This window comes from Fusarium subglutinans (assembly GCF_013396075.1).
Source record: "Fusarium subglutinans strain NRRL 66333 chromosome Unknown NRRL66333_c0000027, whole genome shotgun sequence".
In the NCBI taxonomy this organism is placed as follows: Eukaryota; Fungi; Ascomycota; class Sordariomycetes; order Hypocreales; family Nectriaceae; genus Fusarium; species Fusarium subglutinans.
Genome location: NW_023502090.1, coordinates 141,994 through 162,301, shown reverse-complemented (window position 1 = coordinate 162,301; position 20,308 = coordinate 141,994). Strand labels below are relative to the sequence as shown.

Genomic DNA, 20,308 nt, shown 5'->3' with positions numbered 1-20,308 from the left:
ACCTAACTTTAAACAAGGCCGTAAGTTACTCCTCCATAATTGGTCGAGAGAGAATAGGGCAAAAGAAAGGAACTCTTTGCCAGAAACTTACACCCAAGTATTATAAAATGATGCCTTTTTCTATGACATGTCCATCTTTACTTACCCAATCCGATTCTTTGAGTGCGCTCGATATAGCCATCTTTTCTCAAACCCCTCTCCAAACTCTCATCCTTCGAAATGCTTGCTTCAACATACCCGAACGTCCCTGAGGGGCGGCCTGTGACTGATGGTCGCGACTCTGTCCCTACCAAGTCACCACACTCGAACCCCCCTGCGGGGTGGCCTCTGACTGGTCCTATTGACTCTATCCCTACCAAGTCTCGTCTTCCTGTTCCCACCAAGACCCCATTCACCCACAAGAGACCAGACCACAAGGCTAACAGGCCACCGCTAAAAGAAGAGGCAACCGAAAAGGGAGACAAGAAGTTGGGGCCTGGCCATAGTGCCCCCCCAGCTAATGTCGAGTCCCCTTCACCCACCGACGCTGTGAGCCCAAGTCGTCTCGCTATAGTTGGCGTCGCCCACATCACCTGCACTTCTACCCGTCCCTCTTCTTTTCCTGGTAGAGTTGGTGTTCAGACCAGCCAGTCTGAGGAAGAGGCGCCTGCCCGCTGCGATGGCCTCCATGTCTTTCTCATCATAATGCTTCTGGGAGCCTTCTTTGGCGGGTGCATCCTTCTCATGCAGGTGACAGGGAGCTTTTTAAGGTGTATTGGTCGAAGATATGGGTGGAAATGGGTCAAGAAATCTGACAGTGTAGATCTTGAGAATGCGATCTATCAGTTGAAGGATTATCCAGGCGCATTCGAAGAGCACCATCTCGTCTTGCTCCGGGAGGTCTTGGAAAACTACGGGGATTCCTCGTATGTTCGAGCAGACGAAAAGGACGCTGAAGAGGCCGTCGGGATTTAACCCACTGCGCACCTCTCTCTCCCTGAACCTCGGCCTACTCGTACGGCCCTTGAACACTCCATTCCCGGAATGCTCTTCTAGGGCTTACCCTACGAAGTGACCATAGCCGACGATTCGCGGGATTTGATCATCTGGTCATCAGCTGGAAGAGGGTTTGGTCTCTTCGCTGTGACTGGGTAAGATTGGGAGTAACTCTGCACAAACACTTGTTCATGGCTTCGTGATTGGAAGGAACTAGGCAGTCAGAAGTATATGCTAGGAAATAGAGTTAGAAATGTGTGAGGACCAGAAAATGAAAGCTTTAGCAACTTTAAACTTATCTTCTCATGAGAATTATCTTCAGTGCAGTAACTCAAATACCATAAAATATTGGCCTGGGGATTGACTTTGAGAGGCAACTCGGGTTATATAAGAGAATCAGACCCATATCCATGACAGCATCATTCCTTTCCCTACTTTTCTATTACGCCTCGACTCACATCCACCAAAAAACGCCTCTATTCTAAATCGAACTAGACATCATGGAGGTGACCGCGGTAATGTTCTGGGGGTTTTTAACCATCCTTATCATGGGCATCGTCTACTGGATTTGCATCTATGGCTGCAAATCAGAAAAACAGACTGTGGATGAAGAGCAAGGAGACGTCGTGGTGAATCGGGAGGAAAACTATGAAAGCATTTTCGTCAATCCCCCCCAACAAGAGATCATCCATCAGCCTACGCCGTCTTACACTCCGATTTCCCTTCGTGGATCTCGCGCCTCTCGCGGATCTCGCGATACTGAGCTTCCACCTTATAAGCCTATTGGTACTCCTCCGCCTTCTTATAACCCAGGACGCAAGATGTATCATCCAGATTCAACGTATCCAATCGCTTGATTGAGGTGTTGAAGCCCCTGACCTCACCGGGCTTCGAGGCTTGCGCTTTGCTGCGGGTGAGCAGACTTTGGAACTCCATCTTTTCACTTTAGCCACATGCACCTCGAGTCAATAGAAGTCTCATATTGCTGCTACTCACAAGCCTCAACTTGAAACTCTCGTCACTTGGTCACCGAATCATTCGAATCCACGACATATATCATCGAGGTTATCCGCCAATTACCTTTCCCCCCTTTTCTACCCAACTCAACTTTCGACTGGCTCATCACCAAATAACCTCACAGTCAATATTCAGTCAATCAAAATATGCCAATGGTATCTGATATACTGCAGCTCAAAGAAACTTGATAACTTTCACCATTTATACTATTTCCCCCCTTATCACTTCACCAATCAAAGGACCGAAAGAAGCCCAAGATGGACGTCCCTACACAGCACCAGGTCCACCAATCGAAAGATGGCCCTCCAGGAATGTCCACCATTAACATTATTTCCTGGATTATTGGCATCATGGTTGCGCTTGGTTTTGTCATTATATTCGCCAAGTGTCTCATGGGTCCCCGACGTCCCCCTCCAACAACATCGAAACCTCCGAACCAAAGACCTCCGAGCGAAGGACCTCCGAGCGAAGGGCCTCTGTATCCTCTGTATCCTCTGTACCCTTTGTACCCCGAGCCTATAGGCATTGCGCCTCCGGGCCCATCGCCTCCCCAAGCATACGACAGCGATCTTGAACAAGGGCCCATCAACGAACGTGCCGATAGGAACACCAAGAACTCGAAAGTTGGTAACCAAACTCGCGTACCACCACCTCCGTATTGTCGAAGATGCTGATGCAAATCTGTTGGACCACGCTGCTACTCCCTAGATGCCGAGGGTTGCATTAATCATTGCATATGATGCGGTTCATTTGAAGAAACACATTATGAATAACTCTGAGGGTTGAGTAGATACTAGCCAAGTTGCAATTGACTTGGATCAGGAGGCAGATGAGAGTCAGGAGACTAGACAAATCACCATAAAACTAGTCCAATGGATAAACCCACCACATAAAACTATGAACTGGCGAAAGTTTTAGACCCCCTATGGAACAGATACTACAATATCCCGTACTGGTCCAAGTATTTCCATCACTTAGGGTCGAGGCCTCATGCCCTCTAACGACTCAAGACAAGTCCAATAGCGTCTAATTCTAATTGGAGCCTCGAAAATGAGTAGCTAATTCTTCAAACGTTGTATTGGTGACATCTATCCACAGAAGCATAACATATACCACATAATTTCCAGCAAACGCTCAGCGCCAATTCCATTCCTCGTCTTCAAAAGGGTATTATAAACAGTAAACAACCAGATCACGCCTTGCCCACCCATCCTGAATTAATAAAGAAATCGAATATGCGCCCTCCCTTTTGCGAGTCCAGCCTACATATCTCTTTTGCCTGCTTCTTCTTCAACGTGCCATTTGTCTTGAGAGCTTCCTTGAGGATCTGCTCCTTGATCATAAGATATGGCTTGGGCTGCAGTCTGATGACTTCGCAAAGCTTGACCTCTTCTGGTGTGAGGAGGTGCAAGTCTGGCGCGGTGTCTTGGGTCATGGGCATTGGTTGTACGCCCGAGATGGGTTGGGCCGTGTATCTCTGCTTAGGAGCTGCGTGGCCATTTACTCCGTTGACTCCATTAGTTACTCCATTGACCTGGCCGTTCGTTTGGCCATTGGTGAGACCATCCGCATGGCCATTTGTTAATGGCTTTACATCGCCATTGACTTCCGCAGCAGGCGTTGGTAGCAGCCGAGCAGGAAGTTCTGGGGCGATGAGAAGAGCAGATCCACTTGGCGGCTCAGGAGGAGGAGGTTGCTTAGACCTCTGTGCAGATGCCAGGCGCTCGCGATCCATGGAGCCCATAGGGATTGCCTTCTGGATCCTCGAAGCTTTCTCGTTCTCGTACTTTTCACCACTTCGAAGGTCGCCGATTCGCATGTTCCGCCACTCTTGTAGCTGCGTAATGGCTTGTCGCAGGTTAAGTTCATCAAGAAGACCTTGATTGAGCTCCTCAAAGTCCTGCTGGTTCATCATGCGGGCGAATGGTTTGGCTTTCTGTAGCAAATCCCTTTCTTCCTTCGTCCGCCTTTTCTCCAGCTTTGTGTTCTCTCTATATTCAAGAAGGTTGTGTTCAAAGATAACCTTTTTACGCTCAACACGTTGTGTCAGTCGAGCGTTGTAAATGTCCATCACTGTAAGCTTGAGCTCCATTTCAGGTTCAAGCTCGCCTGTCCTGGGGTTCAACCCATCACCTGGATCGAACTGCATTAATTGGACAGCTTCTTCTGCCTCATTTGCATATTCGGTCTCGAACTCCAAACGACCAGGCATGTATCCTTGAATCTCGTGACAGCTAGGAACACTAGCTGTTGGTTTTGTTTTAGGCTGTAGAGCGGGTGCGTTCTTAGCTGCATCTCGTCGCTCTTCTATTCTCCGCTTCTTGCGTGCCTGAAATTCTTCTCTGGGTATTTCGTTGGCCAATTCGCAATCGTGAGGGCTACAGCGTTCGGGTAGTGGAAAGTGAGACGAGTCGACGTAAGTCGATAAGTAGTGATCGCGAACCTCGTCCTTCTCACGGAAGCCGCCAATATGATCTGCGATATCGGCCCATGAGCCGAGGCCATATATTTCAGCGCCCTCGAGGAGGAGTAATTCTTCGTCGGCGCCCCATTCTCGATCGAAAATGGGGAATGAGTTTTGCTCAATCACACGAAAAGCGTGTGTCGCAGGGTTGTGAGCATTTCTTGCTTCACCTTTGGCGAAACACGAGACGCAGAGATCGAAGTCACTGCAGTCGGAGTCGGCGCATCGGATGCGGACCTATGTCAACACCAACATGATTAGCAACCCCATCATGACATCGAATTGAGTTAAGTTTAGCCGGTATATCTCCGAAGCGCGTCTTTACGTTTCCAAACAAGCTTCAGGCAACAGGCAACACAGCAAGATGACCTACCGTAGATGTAATATCTGATGAGCAAACATCGCAAACGTACTTAACACCACCTTCGCCACCTCTTGTGATTGTTTTCTTGCGTATCACACCCATATCGCCGACTGCGATGTCGGGCCGGGAGGTTTGTCGTTACCCCCCTGTCTAGAAGTAGCAGCGGGTTCGAGGCAGCGCAAGGCGCGATGGAAGAGCAAAAGAAGGTTTTTGGTGATGCGCGATTGTTGGGGACGATGACGCGACGCGAAATTCGATGGAAAAAGTCGGTTTGAGGTGGTTGTTGATGGAATCGGTGATGGGTCGATTTGTCGAGGGGCGGATGTTGTTGATTGCCTATGGCATCTACACTTGCTCTGACAGGAGCTGGGCTGGGGCTTGAAGTGCACTGGACTTGAGCTTGCAGGGCGCGGATTAGGTTGTTTCGAATGGGGAGCCAGCAGCCGCTAGCAGCAACCCCACACATGCTCGAATCATCATAAGTCACGTGGAAGAAGTCCCCCCGGGCCGCATATCCCCGCTATGGGCAAGTGACGTGGGGATGGCAGAAACCTTCAGAGTCGAGTCCTAAATAAGCAACAGAGAAGTTTAGACAAGACTACCTCAGGATATCTTGGGATAATCTAGGATAAGTTTAGTTATACTATTTGAATACCTTGGCTTGGTTTCTCATCTGATGTAAGGTCCTAAGTCTTCTGGCATCTAGAGACCCGATACGAGCGTGAGTCTCCACGGCCTGGAAGTGACAAACTCATGCTTCAGTTCAGTGGCCGGTGTATGGAGAGACGCTGAGTTCTGTGTGGTGAATCGTGATATAGGCTCTGAGCCACAAATGTCAACTGCAAATAAAACATCTAGTTCACAGTTTAGGCACTGCACAACTATGTCGACCAAAAACTACAGGATAAATGCATATAAAGAGAAGTATCACCATTCTGACACTCGATGTATTTGGATATGTCAATATTTTCAAGACTCTCTCGCTTCTTTCGTCCCTCACGAATATGTCGTCGACCGCCGCCTCCAAAGCTATTAGCACCACCGGCAGACCCTCGACTTCACGGCCGATACCCATCTTCTAAGGAAATGTGTCGATTCTTATATGAACGTGCTGTTGCCCAGGATGCCGCTCGTAAGTCTTTCCCCTTCCTTTAGCAATCTAGTAACTCAGATATCTGAGGTAGGTGCCAAAAGGTCCTGGTTCTCCAGAATGTTCGAACCGCCATACAGACCATAAAACTTAGGACTGCCATTCTAGATCGCAATAAGACTCATGTAAGTTGCTCTACTTTTGGGATTCTTTTCAACGTATTCATGTTGACATCCTTCCGGCCACTAAAGGACGAGTTTGACGTATCCAGACTGTGGAGATTCAATATTGGGGACATCTGGTTTGGGAAAAAGACTCCCCCGAAAACACAGCCGAGAATATCACCGTTGAACCGCGCCATTCAGGATCGCCGGGGAGTCTTTGTTAGTTAGCTATTTATCATGTATGTTCTATCGCTAGCCTCGGCTTCTAGCAGCAATAAATTAAAGCTGAACCCTTCTCTAAATATTCATTGACTCTCATCAACCCCTCATTCACTTCAACTTGTCACCCCACTATCATCATGCCTGATCAAATTCTTGACGACATTTCTCACCGTCGATACAATCCCCTCACGGACTCATGGCTGCTTGTATCGCCTCATCGCACGAAGCGACCTTGGCAGTGAGTTTCTCATGCTCCGATCAGGAACCGTCTGACATGAAATAGAGGCCAGCAAGAGGCTGCTGTCGCATCAAAACTTCCAGAATATGACCCCAAAGTACGCTCATGACATCACATCATAACAACTCAATCGCCTGACAAAACCAGTGTTATCTCTGTCCCGGTAATCCACGAGCCGCTGGCGACCAAAATCCCAATTACGAAAAGACTTTTGCCTTCGTAAACGACTACAGCGCCGTTAAGCAAGAGCAGCCAGATTATGATGCGAAAGCCTCATCCAATGACCTGGAATCTCTTCTGCTTCAAGCCCAGGGTGTCAAGGGCGTGTGTTACGTGCTCACCTTTTCACCCAAGCACCACGTTACACTTGCAGACATGACAGCTGAGGAGATCGTTCCCGTCATTGAGCACTGGACTCGAATCTACGCCAACCATCTGACACCGTCAAACCCCCGGGCCGCTGAAGCTGACAAGCTGGCCATTTCTATGCCAAAGGACGCTGCACCTTCTCCTGAGGCGCAATATAGATATATGCAGATCTTTGAGAACAAGGGTGCTGCTATGGGCTGCTCTAACCCTCATCCTCATTGCCAGGTCTGGACTACATCAACCATGCCCGAAGAACCTGGTAAGGAGCTTGTGCAAATGAGCAAGTACCGAGAGCAACACGGCGGCCGACACCTCCTAGGCGACTATGTTAAGCTTGAACTTGAGAAGCAAGAACGAGTTGTCTGGGAGAACGATGCGTTTGTCATTGTATGCCCATGGTGGGCTGTATGGCCGTTCGAGGTTCTTGTTCTTCCTAAACGACACATCCGATCTCTTCTCGATTTCAAGCCCGAGGAACGACTCCAATTCGCCGAAGCCATCCAAGAAGTCACCCGACGATACGATAATTTGTTCGAATGCAACTTTCCCTACAGTTCTGGTCTTCACCAGGCGCCTCTTGACGGAACACCAGAGGAGTTGGAAAGCGCATATTTCCACATGCACTTTTACCCACCTCTACTACGCTCCGCCACGGTCAAGAAGTTCCTGGTTGGATATGAGCTGCTGGCAGAGCCTCAGCGTGATATCACTCCTGAGCAGGCCACAGTTCGTTTGAGGAATTGCGGAGGAGAGCTATATCGCAAGAATCTATAGGCATAGAGCCCGAGCATTAAAACACTAAAATCTAAACTTTTTATCTAATAAGAAGTCGTCGCCATGCTGACTCCAGGGCATCTATTATTTGCCTGCCATGTGTACATATTACATTCACCGCCACTCACCAGTCTCACCACTTGTCGCCTGATTTAGTTGTACTCGACATAATAGTCACGGACAAGAGGCATCCAGATAAGAGAGATGGAAGCCAGAGTGAAAGGGAAGTACTGAGGGAGACCGAAAGTCATGGTCTTGAAAACGAAGAGCTCACTGGCAAAATGTCCCAGGGCGACAATGTAAGTCCAGTAAGCAATGGTGTAAACAGGACCAATGTGGAGGTTATAAGCTGCGTAGCATCGAACAACGCAAGTGATGAGAGTCCATGTACCGAAAAGTCTTCCGGCAAGGGGAGTAAGCTGATCGGTAGCCTTGGGGTCGTTTTGCGCAGGAACCAGCTTGTTGATCTGATCCTCTGGCTCGAACTTGTCGGTCTTGGAGGGGAGTTTGGGGTTACGGACGAATTTGCCGTTGTAGACTCGTCGGGAGAAGTGTAGGGTTGTATACGTCTGCAGCGAGTTTCCGATCGAGATGATGGACAGCTAGAGCGAGGGGTCAGCATCTTATTTGATTCTTGGGTGTAGGGGGAGTGGCTCTTACGATGATCATGTAGTAGGGTAGAACACCCTTTGCTTCGGGGAGGATAGACTTGATGATATCCATTTCGACGGAATTGAGGATGAATAGGACCGAGTAAGTGGTAACCAGAGATTCTCAACAACTATTATTGCAATGGTTGTAGAAGTTAAATGGCGGGTTGAGTTTGGTGTAAGACGAGCTGGATGGCCTGTTTTTGGTGGGAGAAAGGGACCTGTAATCGGGGACCAAAGGCCGGCGAAGCTTGGACCAACTCAACAACGTCAGGGGTAATACCACCTAAAAATTCAATTCAATTAATTGTCCGGGCCTGAGAGCCAAGACCCAATTCAAGAGCCGAGGGGCATCCATCCATAGTGTACTTACTTATCTTGTGATTGTCGCCTTTTCTTCCTTTCTTCCTCATCCTCTTCATACAGGCAGCTTATTTCTGTTGCACTCTTCAGATATGGACGCCATTACAAACTTCCTCCATAATGTACCGCAGCCTCTTCAGTGGGGTCTTGCTGGTATTGGTGCTCTCTTCTTGGGATCCAAGATTCTGAGCTATCTCCAGCTTGTCCTCAGCGCTTTCGTGCTTGGAGGCACCAACGTATGTGCTTCTGCAACCCCCAATTGAGCTCTACTAACGATTGTATTCGTAGCTTCGCAAGTATGGAAAGCCTGGCACTTGGGCCGTCATCACCGGTGCTTCTGATGGCCTCGGCAAGGAATATGCTCTGCAGCTCGCTGCCAAGGGCTTCAACCTAGTCCTCGTTTCTCGAACCCTCTCCAAGCTCGAGAGCCTCTCCGCCGAGATTCAACAGAAGTACCCTGGAAAGGGCCTGCAAGTCAAGGTCCTTGACATGGACTTCTCCCAGAACAACGATGCCGACTACGAGCGTTTGAGCGAGCTGATTTCTGGTCTTGATGTTGGTGTTCTCATCAACAACGTTGGCCAGAGCCACAGCATCCCCGTTTCTTTCCTCGAGACCACCAAGGAAGAACTTCAGAACATTGTCACCATCAACTGTATTGGCACTCTCCGAGTTACTCAGGTTGTTGCTCCTATTCTGAAGCAGCGAAAGCGCGGTCTTATCCTCACCATGGGATCTTTCGGTGGCTGGACTCCTACTCCTCTCCTGGCGACATACTCTGGTAGCAAGGCTTTCCTCCAGCAGTGGAGCAACGCTCTCTCCGCTGAGCTTGCTGACCACAATGTCGATGTGTACCTTGTCCTGAGCCACCTCGTTACCACCGCCATGAGCAAGGTCCGCCGCCCTAGTCTCCTTGTCCCCAACGCCCGCAACTTTGTCAAGGCTACCCTTGGCAAGATTGGACTCGGTGGTTACCAGACTGCTCCCAACACTTATACTCCTTGGTGGAGCCATGCTTTCATGCTGTGGTTCATTGAGAACATTCCTGGTGCCAATGGTCCTCTCACTATTTTCTTCAACAAGAGGATGCATGAAGACATTCGTCGCCGAGCTCTCCGTAAGGCTGCTCGCGATGCCAAGAAGCAGTAAATGCAAGATGAAAATATGAGAAAAGGAGTAGGGAGCAAGGAGGATACTCGGAACATAATGGAAAAGGGGGAATATAGCAGCTGTGGAGGTCAACTCAGCTGTCATGAGAGATAGTTAGTGGTATGACAACCGTAATGTACTACAAATTATGCAACCGCCCCAGAGCCTGTGAAGTAAAGGGTGAGTAACCTCAGACATTCCTCCATGTTTGTCGTGCATATATGGCAGCGTTGGCTTGCAGAAAAAAGAGACCTGTGCCTTGTACAACCTGGGCTACCTGTGTTTGCTCAGCAACAAATTAACATATTCTGTCTGGTGTGGATTTGTCTAAGTAGAGCAGAGCAGAAAGGTGGATCGAAGAACCTGCGTGCTCACAGACCAGTACACCTTGCTTACAGAGTTGGTCGTTGGACCAGGACATGTAACTGTAGTTAATAAGTGAACAATTACATTGTCTCCAGCTTCATTAATTTTTACAAGATTTATTCTCAGTTATTCTGAGCTTTCGTGACGCGTGGTTACTCTGCTCTCAGCCTTGCACCAAAACGGTCCTAGCGTCACGCCCCAGTCGCGAAAAATCCGTGCTCCATATCCAGCCTCCCCAAGCTCTCGTCAAATTGTTTATCACCTTCAAAGCGTACTTCTCTCGCTATAGACTCTATCTCAAAACCCGACGACGACGCGACGAAAGCGAAGAACCCCCACGAGGTTTACCACGCGATTACGAGGGCTTGGGATATTGATCGCAATTCCATCCACGCGCCTTGAGTCCGTCGCTTTTGATGATCCGCGATCTGCCTACAGCGGTATAGCAACGAAACTGGTGAAGCTACGCAGGCCCGCCGAGGGCTTCGATATTACCGCCCATAATGTCGTTTCCACAAACAACTCCGGTCCGGCCAGTTCCAGGCGCCTTCTTGAATACGCCGGCCGTCGCCTCGAGGTTTCAGTCGGGCTCTGATTCTGTGCGCCGACAGCTCTTCACCGGCAACGATAGCAACCAGGCCGTCTCGCATAAGAGCTCGGCGCCTGTCTCGTCATCGCGAAGTGTCGCGGCTACTGCGCCATCTGCACCAAGGACAACTGGCAACGATAATCTGATTGTCCCTACCGCGCTGCCACCTCTCCGATCCGAAAATGTCCCCCCCGTTGTCAGGGCGGCCAGGGCCATCAACACCTGTCTCCAGTCTGATGGCCGGTATCCCGACTTGGATTCATACTGTCGACGTAGGTAACAAGAGAGTGGATGAAAAGGAACCAGCTAACAGAGACCAGAGGGTGCGTCGTCCGATTATGACCTTGAAAATGCCGATTCTGCGACGGCCCCCTTCCACAAAACTCAGATGTACCCCATTCCAAACCAAGTGTTCGACCATTACAACGCTGGCGAGCTTCAGACTCTGATGGGACTCTTTGCCGAGATCAACCACGCCTGGGTCGTTATTGATAACTCGCTGTTTCTATGGGACTATACACACCCTGACCCCGAGCTGATTGGGTTCGAGGACCAACCGCATACTATCCAAGCCGTCGCGCTCGTGCCTCCTAAACCAGGCATTTTCGTCAACACCATCACACATATCCTCGTCGTTGCGACCTCTTCAGACATTGTTTTGCTAGGTGTCTCGGCCACCGCTACCCCTTCAGGCTCCAAGACAGTATCTCTTTACCAAACGAAAATGCAGCTCCCCCTTCGTGGCACCGACGTCCGTGTTATCACTGGATCTGCCAACGGCCGAATCTTCTTTGGAGGAAGCAACGACATCGACATTAATGAACTTTACTATCAATCTGAGGAGAAGTGGTTTTCAAATAGGTGCGGTAAGATCAACCATACGAATCCCGGCTGGTCCTCAGTTGTCACATTGCAAGGTGGATTCTGGTCTCACAAGACTCCCGAACACCTTGTTGATATCGTGATCGACGATTCGAGAAACCTCGTGTATACCCTCTCGAGCCGATCGACCATTCGAACATACCATATGGAAGGCCCCGACCGACTGAACAAGGTTATTGAGAAGGAGAAGGTCCACTGCCTTCGCGACATTGCTCACATGATCAACCAGTCTAGGCTGTTGAGTGACCAAGTGAGCATTGTCTCGATCAGCCCTATCTCTAAGCAGGAAGCGGCCAAGCTTCACTTGATGGCTCTGACAAATACTGGGTGCCGTCTATTCTTCAGTGCGACCAGTGCTGCATCCTACATGTATGGTTCATCGACGAACCTGGCCCCCCAAAGTATGCAGATTCAGTTTATCAAGTTCCCTCCTGGTCAAACCTCGCGTCGATCTACTTACCCTGGCGGCGAGACGATCACTGATCACGAATCCACCTCGCTGTCTTACAGCCGACAAGGTGCTCGATTTGCCCCTGGATATTTCTTGGATTTTGTGAGCAAAGAGTCTAATCCCAACGAGGATACCCTCTTTGTGTCTGGACCTGAGACGGGACGTCTTAAGAACACGTCCCCGACATCTCCTTTCAAATACCATGAATCTGCCAGTTGGATTGACATTGGCAGCCGAGCTGAGGCTGTTGGATTAATCACAAAACCGTTCGCAGCGGCACCACAACCACTCGGCTTCGGTAATGAGTTGGCTGTGCAATTTGACGATGCGCCTAGCGAGTTCGCGATCCTCACCAACACTGGTATACACATCGTCCGACGAAGGCGCTTTGTGGACATCTTTGCTTCTGCTATTCGAGGTGCTGTTGGAGACGAGGGGTTGGAACTGGTCTGCCGCCGCTTTATTAATAATTACGGCCGCGTGGAGACTGTTACTACCGCTCTGGCTGTTGCTTGTGGTCACGGAGGTGACTCAAAACCTGGTGCAGCTCGTGCCATCGACCAGGCCACTGAAGATCGAGCACGATCCGTCTTTGTCGACTTTGGTGGACAGCCAACGATGGCTGAAACCGACAGCTCCTCCCTTACGACCGATTCCATTAAACTCTCGTCTAGACACGACGCACTAGCTCTGTATCTTTCCCGACTGGTACGCCAGTTGTGGAAGTCAGTAGTCATTGCTCCTGGTGTTTCTGCTAACGGCGGTGTCACTATTGGCTCTACGATTCCCCTTTCCAAGTTGAATGCTGTTCAGGAGAACCTGGAGCGACTGAGGAGGTTCCTTGATACCAACCGTGGCCTCATTCAAGGCTTGTCTGGCCCATCTGACCTCCAGCATGTGTCTAGTCGTCAGGAGGAAGTTGCTCTCCAGACCGAACATCAAGCTCTTCACGCCCTGCAAAAGTTGATGGAGAGCATTTCGGAGGGTATCTCGTTTGTGCTTATGCTATTCGATGAGCGGGTTGCTGATATCTACACTCGCCTCGATGCTACAGCTCAACAACAACTCAAGGAGCTGACATACGAGAAGCTCTTTTCTCAAACTGACGGCAAGGATCTTGCCAAGCTGCTTGTCAAGGCCATTGTTAATCGCAATATCGAGAGTGGCTCCAACGTTGAAACTGTTGCTGACGCCCTTCGAAGGAGATGCGGCAGCTTTTGTAGCCCAGATGACGTCGTTACTTTCAAGGCCCAGGAACAGCTCAAGCGGGCATCTGACCAACCTCTTCAGACAAACCAGTCGCGAAGCTTACTCCATGAGAGCCTGAGGCTCTTTGAGAAGGTTGCTGGTAGCCTCACTTTTGCCAACCTTCAGAGCGCCGTGGAACAGTATATCGCCCTCAAGTACTATGCCGGTGCTATCCAGCTGTGCCTTGTGGTCGCTCGCGAGAAGGACAGGGGTAACACAGCTCTGTCTTGGGTCAACGACGGCAAGCCCTCTGGAGACCCTCGTGCCAATGCTTTCAACGACCGCAAGCGTTGTTACGACATGATCCATGACGTTCTGAGTCACTTGGACGCTGCATCAAGCAGTGAGCCTGAAATGGTCGATGGCAGGCTGACATTGATAGCTACCAAGAGGCTTGAGGCCTACGAGGTAGTAAACGGGTCGGATGACGAGGTGTTCCACTTTGACCTTTATGAATGGTACATCCAACAAGGCTGGACGGATCGAATCCTGGCTATTGACTCACCCCACGTTATTACTTTCCTTCAGCGACTTGCTGGTACAAACATTGAGCATGCTGACCTGCTCTGCCGGTTCTACACCAACCGAAGTCGATTCTTTGATGCAGCCGAGGTGCAGGCGGAGCTTGCCAACTCCGACTTCCCCATCAGTATCAAGGACCGAATCAGATTGCTCAGCTTGGCCAAGGCGAATGCCAACGTCTCAACGACTGGTGTTAGCCGACAGCAACAGCAGCTGTTAAACCACAGTGTCACAGAGTTGCTTGAGATTGCCCACATTCAGGATGATCTCCTGGAGCGTTTGAGAGCTGACGACCGTATCGACCCTGAGAGGGCCCTCGAGATTGAGGAAGCTCTCAAGGGCAAGATTCAGGGACTCTCCGAGGTAGGTTTCAACTGTTCTCTCTTAGCCAATGACAATTACTCACATGCTGCAGCTCTTCAACGACTATGCCGACCAAGCCGGCTACTACGACCTTTGCCTGCTCATCTACCATGTTGCTGATTACCGCAACCATATGACCATTTCGGGTACATGGAGCAACCTGATTCAACAGACACACGATGAGGTCATGTCTCGCCTAGAGAACTCAGAACCAGGAATGCCATCGCCCCCATTGCCTTACGAGTCTGTGACCAGCAAGATCCAAAACATCGCCCACCGCACATCCCTCGACAGCTTCATCTTCCCTATCCAAGACCTACTTCCTGAGCTCTGCCGTTACGCAGTGGCTTACCAACAAGATGCCACAATCGGCGCTGATCCCACCTGGCCCGTCCAACTATTCCTGACGTTGGGCGTCTCCCATGACATGATTGTCCGTGTTCTGGAGGGCGTCTTCGATAGTCAAGACTACGGCTTCAGTGGATCTGTGCGAAACCGCATGATTGAGCTTATCGTTTATGTCGTCAACGACTGGGTGGCTGAAGCCCGTCGACGTGGAGGTGCCGGAAAGGGGGGTGCCATTGGCCCCTCTGTAGCCGACCTCCTCAAGAGATGCGACGCCGCCCTGCCACCACCCGGACATGGAAACAACGCCGGCGGTGCAGACCTTGCTGATGTCAGGCGGGTTCTGAAGCTGCTGAAGAGAGAGGTGGATGGTTTGTCACAACGGGTTCTGACGGGAAGCCTCAGATTTGCATAGGTAGCGAGCTGAGGATGGATGGAAAGAGAAGACAAGCAAGCACCAGTTAGTTAGAGTCTAGAGAATTGGGAAGCTTTGAGTAGTTAGTTGGTAGTTGGGGGTGCGCGGCCACATGTTTTTTGTCAAGGATGATGGATATGCTATGCTATAGGCGCCAATTGTCATGAGGGTGCGTTGTACTGTACAGGACCAAAGGGTTTTTCTCGTTTTTTTTACACATGTAATTATTAAACAAGACATGGGGGGTTTGATAAAAAACGGCGCCCCTTTGAAAAGAATGGAAAGAAATGCAACAGCGAAGAGATATGTTTACCGACCTATATCAGGCTGCGTCTCATTAACAGAGCGGTGTCCCCGACAACCCCAGTGAGCAATATTGTCACCGACACTCTAGCGATATCTAGTGATTCAGCATGGCCATGGGTGTACAGTAGCACAAGGCAACGACAGTGTATGCAGCGCTACGTTGACTCTGCAATGCCGCTCGCCCTGTATAGTGAGACTTGGAGGCGGTGGGAGGTGAGAGGTGGTATTGGTGCGTGAGGCCTGCATGGTTGTTCGCCTCACTTTGCGGGACAGGACCAGGGCGAAGGGTAACACGCCACGCTTGAAAACGAGTCGTAGCAAAAGGGCCTCACTGCGTTTGGAGCGGGCTTTGGGGATTGTTTTGGGGGGCGAGGGATTTTGGATATATAAGATTGAGAGGTTGTGGTGTTGTTGACAAGGCAGACTCCAACAATCTTTTGTTTCTTAGTATAGGAGCAGTATTTTATAATTCGGGTCTCGAACGCCAAACAATACATTTCCTATATAGCACAACTTGTCTCGACGACTTGACGCTCACAACATCAACTTCGCTATGACTTGAAACACTCAACGACTCCTTTCCTTTCCTTTCCTATATCCAGGAGCTGGTCTCCTACAACCCACCAACGCAATGAATCATCAACAATGATATCAAATACGTTTCACCACGCTCTCAGCGTGAGTCTTTAACCCAGCACAAGCAAGCATAATACATAAAAACAAAAACAAAAATACACGAAAACCGCTTCGCTGGGTACCACGTTTCAGACCAACCGTTCGCCAGAACCTTCAACTACAACAAAACTCGCTTGGGTTGGTCGGCCATACTGCCGATGTCGGGGTATGGTTCAAAAAAAGAGGAGAACACTCTGTAATTCGTTCAAATGGAGTGGGAAATGGGGGAGGACATTCTTTATAGATGGGAGGTATTCTGGGGAGTGCGATAACTAGAAGGGTTAGATGGGGGGTGGAGGGCAAAAGCGGTCATTTTAATGTATTCTAGAAGATACAGTGTCGTTCGTTTTGTATACATTTAATATTGTATTATATAAAATGTGTATTAGAGGGTGGTTACTTTGTTAAGTTGTGCTTTTCAACTGTCACAATAATAATGATACTAGCATGCTAGCATGTTACTGGAACTCTACACTTATTCTTCCGTTGACTGGTTGACAATGAATCTTCTCCTTATTTCTACTCGTCAAGTAATTATGAGTTTTGGGATAAATATAAAAGACCAAGCTTGTGTTCCTCTCAACCTCAGACTGACTGACTGACTTACTTACTCAACTCTCCCAGTCATACAAATCACCTTGAACTCGATATCCCATCCCTTTCCCTCGTGTTTCTCCACCAAATGCTTCCTTAACAACTCCTTAACCTCTTCCAGCGAATGCTCCCTCTGTACTTGCTCACTCCACCAAGTCTTCATCAGCCAACCCAGCATCATTCCAAACTGCAGAATATAATCTTCCGCACTTTCAATAGTGTAACTATCATCATGAGCCGTCACTTTCACATCTTGGAACCCTTCTTTCTTTAGGTGCTCTTCGATCCAAGCGGGGTTTGTCCAATCGCCTTGGTCGTGCATTTGCATCTTCATGACTTGGGGCAGTTTGGCTTCGAAGGGGAATGACGCGAATGCTGTTCGTATGTCGGGGAGCCAGAATGTATTGTCTTTGTGGAATGTTGTTGCGCCAAAGACGCCTCCTGACTTGAGGATGCGTTTGGCATCTGACGTACGTGTCAGTTCTGTTCTAAGGAGCTCATGGAGAAGTCGAACCATTAAGAACGGCATCCGGATCAGGGATGACATGGAGTGCTAGACCAAGGCCAACATGCGTGAAAGAATCTTCAGGGAGTCCAGTGTTCTGTATATCTCATTAGTTTGGCCATGTCAAGCTGTAAGTCAACTCACCGTCGCGTCCAGTTTCTTGACCTCCGTGTTAACCCATCCTTCCATGTCAAGTCTCTTCTTGGCCACACTGATCATACCGTCCGAAGCATCAGCACATAAAAACGTGCTCTTTTCGAGTACATCTCGAGACAAAGCCTGCTGGACCGCATGTGTCAAGACACCACTTCCACAAGCATTGTCCAGGAACTTCACAGGCGTTGAAGTCTTTTCAGATATCCCCATTTGTGTAGGAAGAGGCTTTATCAAGTGTGGCATCATGGTCTTTGAAGCGTACAGCATCTGAGCTTCCATGGTAGCGCTGTCATAGTGCTCTCTGAGAGTCTTGAGGGCGTTTGCGGTGTCTGAGGAAGTCATTCTGATGAAGCGGGAGGTTCTTAATATAATTGGCTGTAGTGAGTTGATCATGGATTTCGTTTAAGTTGTTGTTAACAATATGTTCAGTTCGTGAAGGGTTATATATAAGTCTCTTGGGAAGTTTCCGAAAAGTCACCGCTGAGGACGGAGACTAACTCGGAGTCTTGACATGGTATTTCCAGGGGATAATAATGGTTGTAATAAAGCCTACATAATTTAGTATACATTTTATCGTGGTTACTGGTCTATAGTGAGTGTTTGTGTAAGAATTGAATAGTCTTTTGCGCCAGTTGTTATAAAAGCTCCTCCTCGTCTCTTTGGTATGGGTTGGCTCAGGGTCTCGTATCTGCAGACATTTCCACCAATTCCTAACCTAGCTCCCCATTTGTACTAAGAAAAGACTGCTATTTTCACTGACTCTAATTTAATATCCAATTATGTAAAGCATGTAATAAAGTTCATTGTAAATGCTTCCCTTTCTTGGCGCTGGAATGAAGTTGACACGTGATACACTCCTGCGAGTCCAGGGTGGCATCTTATCTCCACATACTCCGTCCCTAGTTGGCATCACCCCAGCTTCGACTCAACTCTCCACAGCTCGCAAAACAACCTTTCTTGATCGCCATGTTATGATCTTGATGCTTGATATAGACGCTTCAAGTCGCCGAATAAAAGAGGGCGGTTTCTCATAAACCGCTTCTTTGCGCCCTCGAACCCCACCGCTATCATGATTGCTCCCATCGCCTGGGCCTTGGTCGCCCTGGGCGCATTAACGCCCCTAGTCACAGCGAATCCAGAAGATGGTCTTCCCTCATATCACTACGGCGCTCCCATTCCCGTAGAATGCATGAACCGTAACTCGTACGTGTCATCACTCAATTGCAGCTACATCTCTAATAAGACGCAGAGAAACTGGCGAACATGTCGAAAACGAAAAGCACGAAATCGAATGGAACCCTTTTCCTATCTGCAACGAAACCGGCCGCTCTCTTGAGTTCAATTATGGCACAGAAGGCGAAGTGAACTGCACGATAGCCATGATAGACGACCCTTTCTTCCATCTCCTCGAATTCTACATCCACTCCGATGCGCCTCTATCATGTCGTATTCCTGCGCGTCCAGCGGTCGAAGTCGAAGTCGTCGGCGAGAAGGTCCCCGAGCGCGAATACGTCCCCGTCGTTTTCGCACTCGCGGGCACATTACAACTCAGCCATATACACATCAGCACGCATATGAACGTGTTGCTACACAGCACGCCGAAGCATCACACTCATGTTCATGACAGCGGGGTTTTGGATTCAGCGATTGCGTATAGTACTAGTCCACTGCATCATTTACAGGGTTCGCATACACGAAAATTGGTCATTGGCGATCCATTACCGTTGAGCCTCTCTGTGCGATGGTTTCCTACACCAGCGCTGCCCAAGACAGAAGGAAAGGTGGAATGGCAGGGCCTAGGCGGTCATATTTACGCGAGCACTGTGTTCTACAGTCTCGTGTCCTTTGGCGCTGGTGTGCTGTGTGCTACTATGTACACTCTTGGTGTGATTCTTCCCAGGAGGCTCAAGGGACGAGCTCTTGGGGGTGCGACGCCGTTGGGATATGGAGTGAGCACCATGGGCAATGGATGGGGATACTCAAAGCAGAATAAGAGAATGGACTGAGGTCCAGGTTTGATGTACAGTGCATTTATGGAGTCAGGGATGGACATGGGATTCTTGCAATGTAGAACAGTAATGCGAAAAGTTAGAGGCAACAGTCCACACCGACTAATTGTCATACAAGTGCCGTTTCGTGATTGTGTTGTCTACTGTGTCTTGGGCTTGATATCAGTGCTGACACGGCGCAACAGTCGTGTATACATATCGACAGCCATAGCACCAGCTTGACCTTGTTAGTAAACATCTCAACAAACGGATGGGAACTTACGAATAAGCGCATAAGGGAAATACGTCCCCCAGACCAAGTTCCTCTTATGCTCCACGCTCACCAACTCAGAACCCATCTCCAATAGCTCAGCAACACAGGCAACGGAGCTCATAGCGGTCAGGCAACCATACGCCAGACCAGCGAGTTCAACAGGTCCAGATGAAGGCTTCTTAGCAGCGAGGTTCCGCACGATGTAAATGGCCAGAGGGAATTGGACAAAAATCTCAATGAAGAACATGCTGCGGAACCAGGCGCCGTGGAACTTGTCTCCGAAGAAGGGGTCTCCTGAGAAGGAGAGGTACTGTTCTTTGACGTTGGCTAGAAAGTGGAGGGGGGCATTTGGTGCAGAATAGATTGAGTCAGGGTAGAATTCAGTGAATTCGAGGCCTGGGGTTTGTTAGTGGGAGCCCTGAGGTTGATGTGGACGATACGGTTGGTACGGACAGATCATGCCGATGAGTTGGAGTGAGATTATGACCAGGTATACCCAGTCGCGAGTTGCTTTTTGTGCCATTTTACGAGTTGGAGAACAAATGATACGATGCAAGCAAGAAACTGGGACGAGATTATAATGTTTTTGTGTCAATGGGTTCTGGCTTTTGGTGCAAGAATGTTGAAGAGGGAGCTTTGGGTGGGAAATGAGACATGTATGATTCGGCGCCGGATCCTTGCTCCGTCCGGGCGCCCACATCCGGCCAAAGAGTACACCATGGGATAGGCGTGGGCATAAAACAGACTTTGAACGGCAGATGATATTGATCATTATCATTAAATACTAATA

General features: G+C 49.3%; 11 protein-coding genes across 11 annotated transcripts; 7 read left to right on the top strand and 4 right to left on the bottom strand.

Moving 5' to 3' along the window:
- Positions 1 to 219: 219 nt before the first annotated feature.
- On the top strand, positions 220 to 954 carry FSUBG_3094 (uncharacterized protein; the record flags this gene model as incomplete). The annotated part of the gene is made up of 1 exon (XM_036680938.1): positions 220 to 954. One exon carries the CDS (start codon positions 220 to 222, stop codon positions 952 to 954), a length of 735 nt encoding a protein of 244 aa, XP_036541342.1.
- Positions 955 to 1,475: 521 nt separating this feature from the next.
- On the top strand, positions 1,476 to 1,832 carry FSUBG_3093 (uncharacterized protein; the record flags this gene model as incomplete). Its single annotated transcript, XM_036680937.1, has 1 exon — positions 1,476 to 1,832. One exon carries the CDS (start codon positions 1,476 to 1,478, stop codon positions 1,830 to 1,832), a length of 357 nt encoding a protein of 118 aa, XP_036541341.1.
- A 417-nt stretch (positions 1,833 to 2,249) lies between these two features.
- On the top strand, positions 2,250 to 2,666 carry FSUBG_3092 (uncharacterized protein; the record flags this gene model as incomplete). Its single annotated transcript, XM_036680936.1, has 1 exon — positions 2,250 to 2,666. The coding sequence occupies one exon, from the start codon at positions 2,250 to 2,252 to the stop codon at positions 2,664 to 2,666; it is 417 nt and encodes a 138-aa protein (XP_036541340.1).
- A 518-nt stretch (positions 2,667 to 3,184) lies between these two features.
- FSUBG_3091 (transcriptional adapter 2-alpha) lies at positions 3,185 to 4,922 on the bottom strand (the record flags this gene model as incomplete). The annotated part of the gene is made up of 2 exons (XM_036680935.1): positions 3,185 to 4,661; positions 4,870 to 4,922. 2 exons carry the CDS (start codon positions 4,920 to 4,922, stop codon positions 3,185 to 3,187), a joined length of 1,530 nt encoding a protein of 509 aa, XP_036541339.1.
- Positions 4,923 to 6,433: 1,511 nt separating this feature from the next.
- Positions 6,434 to 7,677, top strand: FSUBG_3090 (galactose-1-phosphate uridylyltransferase; the record flags this gene model as incomplete). The annotated part of the gene is made up of 3 exons (XM_036680934.1): positions 6,434 to 6,534; positions 6,580 to 6,631; positions 6,682 to 7,677. 3 exons carry the CDS (start codon positions 6,434 to 6,436, stop codon positions 7,675 to 7,677), a joined length of 1,149 nt encoding a protein of 382 aa, XP_036541338.1.
- Positions 7,678 to 7,829: 152 nt separating this feature from the next.
- FSUBG_3089 (ERG28-like protein) lies at positions 7,830 to 8,400 on the bottom strand (the record flags this gene model as incomplete). Its single annotated transcript, XM_036680932.1, has 2 exons — positions 7,830 to 8,279; positions 8,338 to 8,400. 2 exons carry the CDS (start codon positions 8,398 to 8,400, stop codon positions 7,830 to 7,832), a joined length of 513 nt encoding a protein of 170 aa, XP_036541337.1.
- Positions 8,401 to 8,782: 382 nt separating this feature from the next.
- On the top strand, positions 8,783 to 9,839 carry FSUBG_3088 (3-ketoacyl reductase; the record flags this gene model as incomplete). The annotated part of the gene is made up of 2 exons (XM_036680931.1): positions 8,783 to 8,926; positions 8,979 to 9,839. The coding sequence occupies 2 exons, from the start codon at positions 8,783 to 8,785 to the stop codon at positions 9,837 to 9,839; spliced, it is 1,005 nt and encodes a 334-aa protein (XP_036541336.1).
- An 869-nt stretch (positions 9,840 to 10,708) lies between these two features.
- Positions 10,709 to 15,020, top strand: FSUBG_3087 (uncharacterized protein; the record flags this gene model as incomplete). The annotated part of the gene is made up of 3 exons (XM_036680930.1): positions 10,709 to 11,066; positions 11,115 to 14,260; positions 14,313 to 15,020. The coding sequence occupies 3 exons, from the start codon at positions 10,709 to 10,711 to the stop codon at positions 15,018 to 15,020; spliced, it is 4,212 nt and encodes a 1,403-aa protein (XP_036541335.1).
- Positions 15,021 to 16,608: 1,588 nt separating this feature from the next.
- FSUBG_3086 (coq5 family) lies at positions 16,609 to 17,598 on the bottom strand (the record flags this gene model as incomplete). Its single annotated transcript, XM_036680929.1, has 3 exons — positions 16,609 to 17,060; positions 17,110 to 17,197; positions 17,245 to 17,598. 3 exons carry the CDS (start codon positions 17,596 to 17,598, stop codon positions 16,609 to 16,611), a joined length of 894 nt encoding a protein of 297 aa, XP_036541334.1.
- A 727-nt stretch (positions 17,599 to 18,325) lies between these two features.
- FSUBG_3085 (uncharacterized protein) lies at positions 18,326 to 19,262 on the top strand (the record flags this gene model as incomplete). Its single annotated transcript, XM_036680928.1, has 2 exons — positions 18,326 to 18,459; positions 18,506 to 19,262. The coding sequence occupies 2 exons, from the start codon at positions 18,326 to 18,328 to the stop codon at positions 19,260 to 19,262; spliced, it is 891 nt and encodes a 296-aa protein (XP_036541333.1).
- Positions 19,263 to 19,405: 143 nt separating this feature from the next.
- On the bottom strand, positions 19,406 to 20,041 carry FSUBG_3084 (uncharacterized protein; the record flags this gene model as incomplete). Its single annotated transcript, XM_036680927.1, has 3 exons — positions 19,406 to 19,482; positions 19,528 to 19,914; positions 19,972 to 20,041. The coding sequence occupies 3 exons, from the start codon at positions 20,039 to 20,041 to the stop codon at positions 19,406 to 19,408; spliced, it is 534 nt and encodes a 177-aa protein (XP_036541332.1).
- Positions 20,042 to 20,308: the final 267 nt, after the last annotated feature.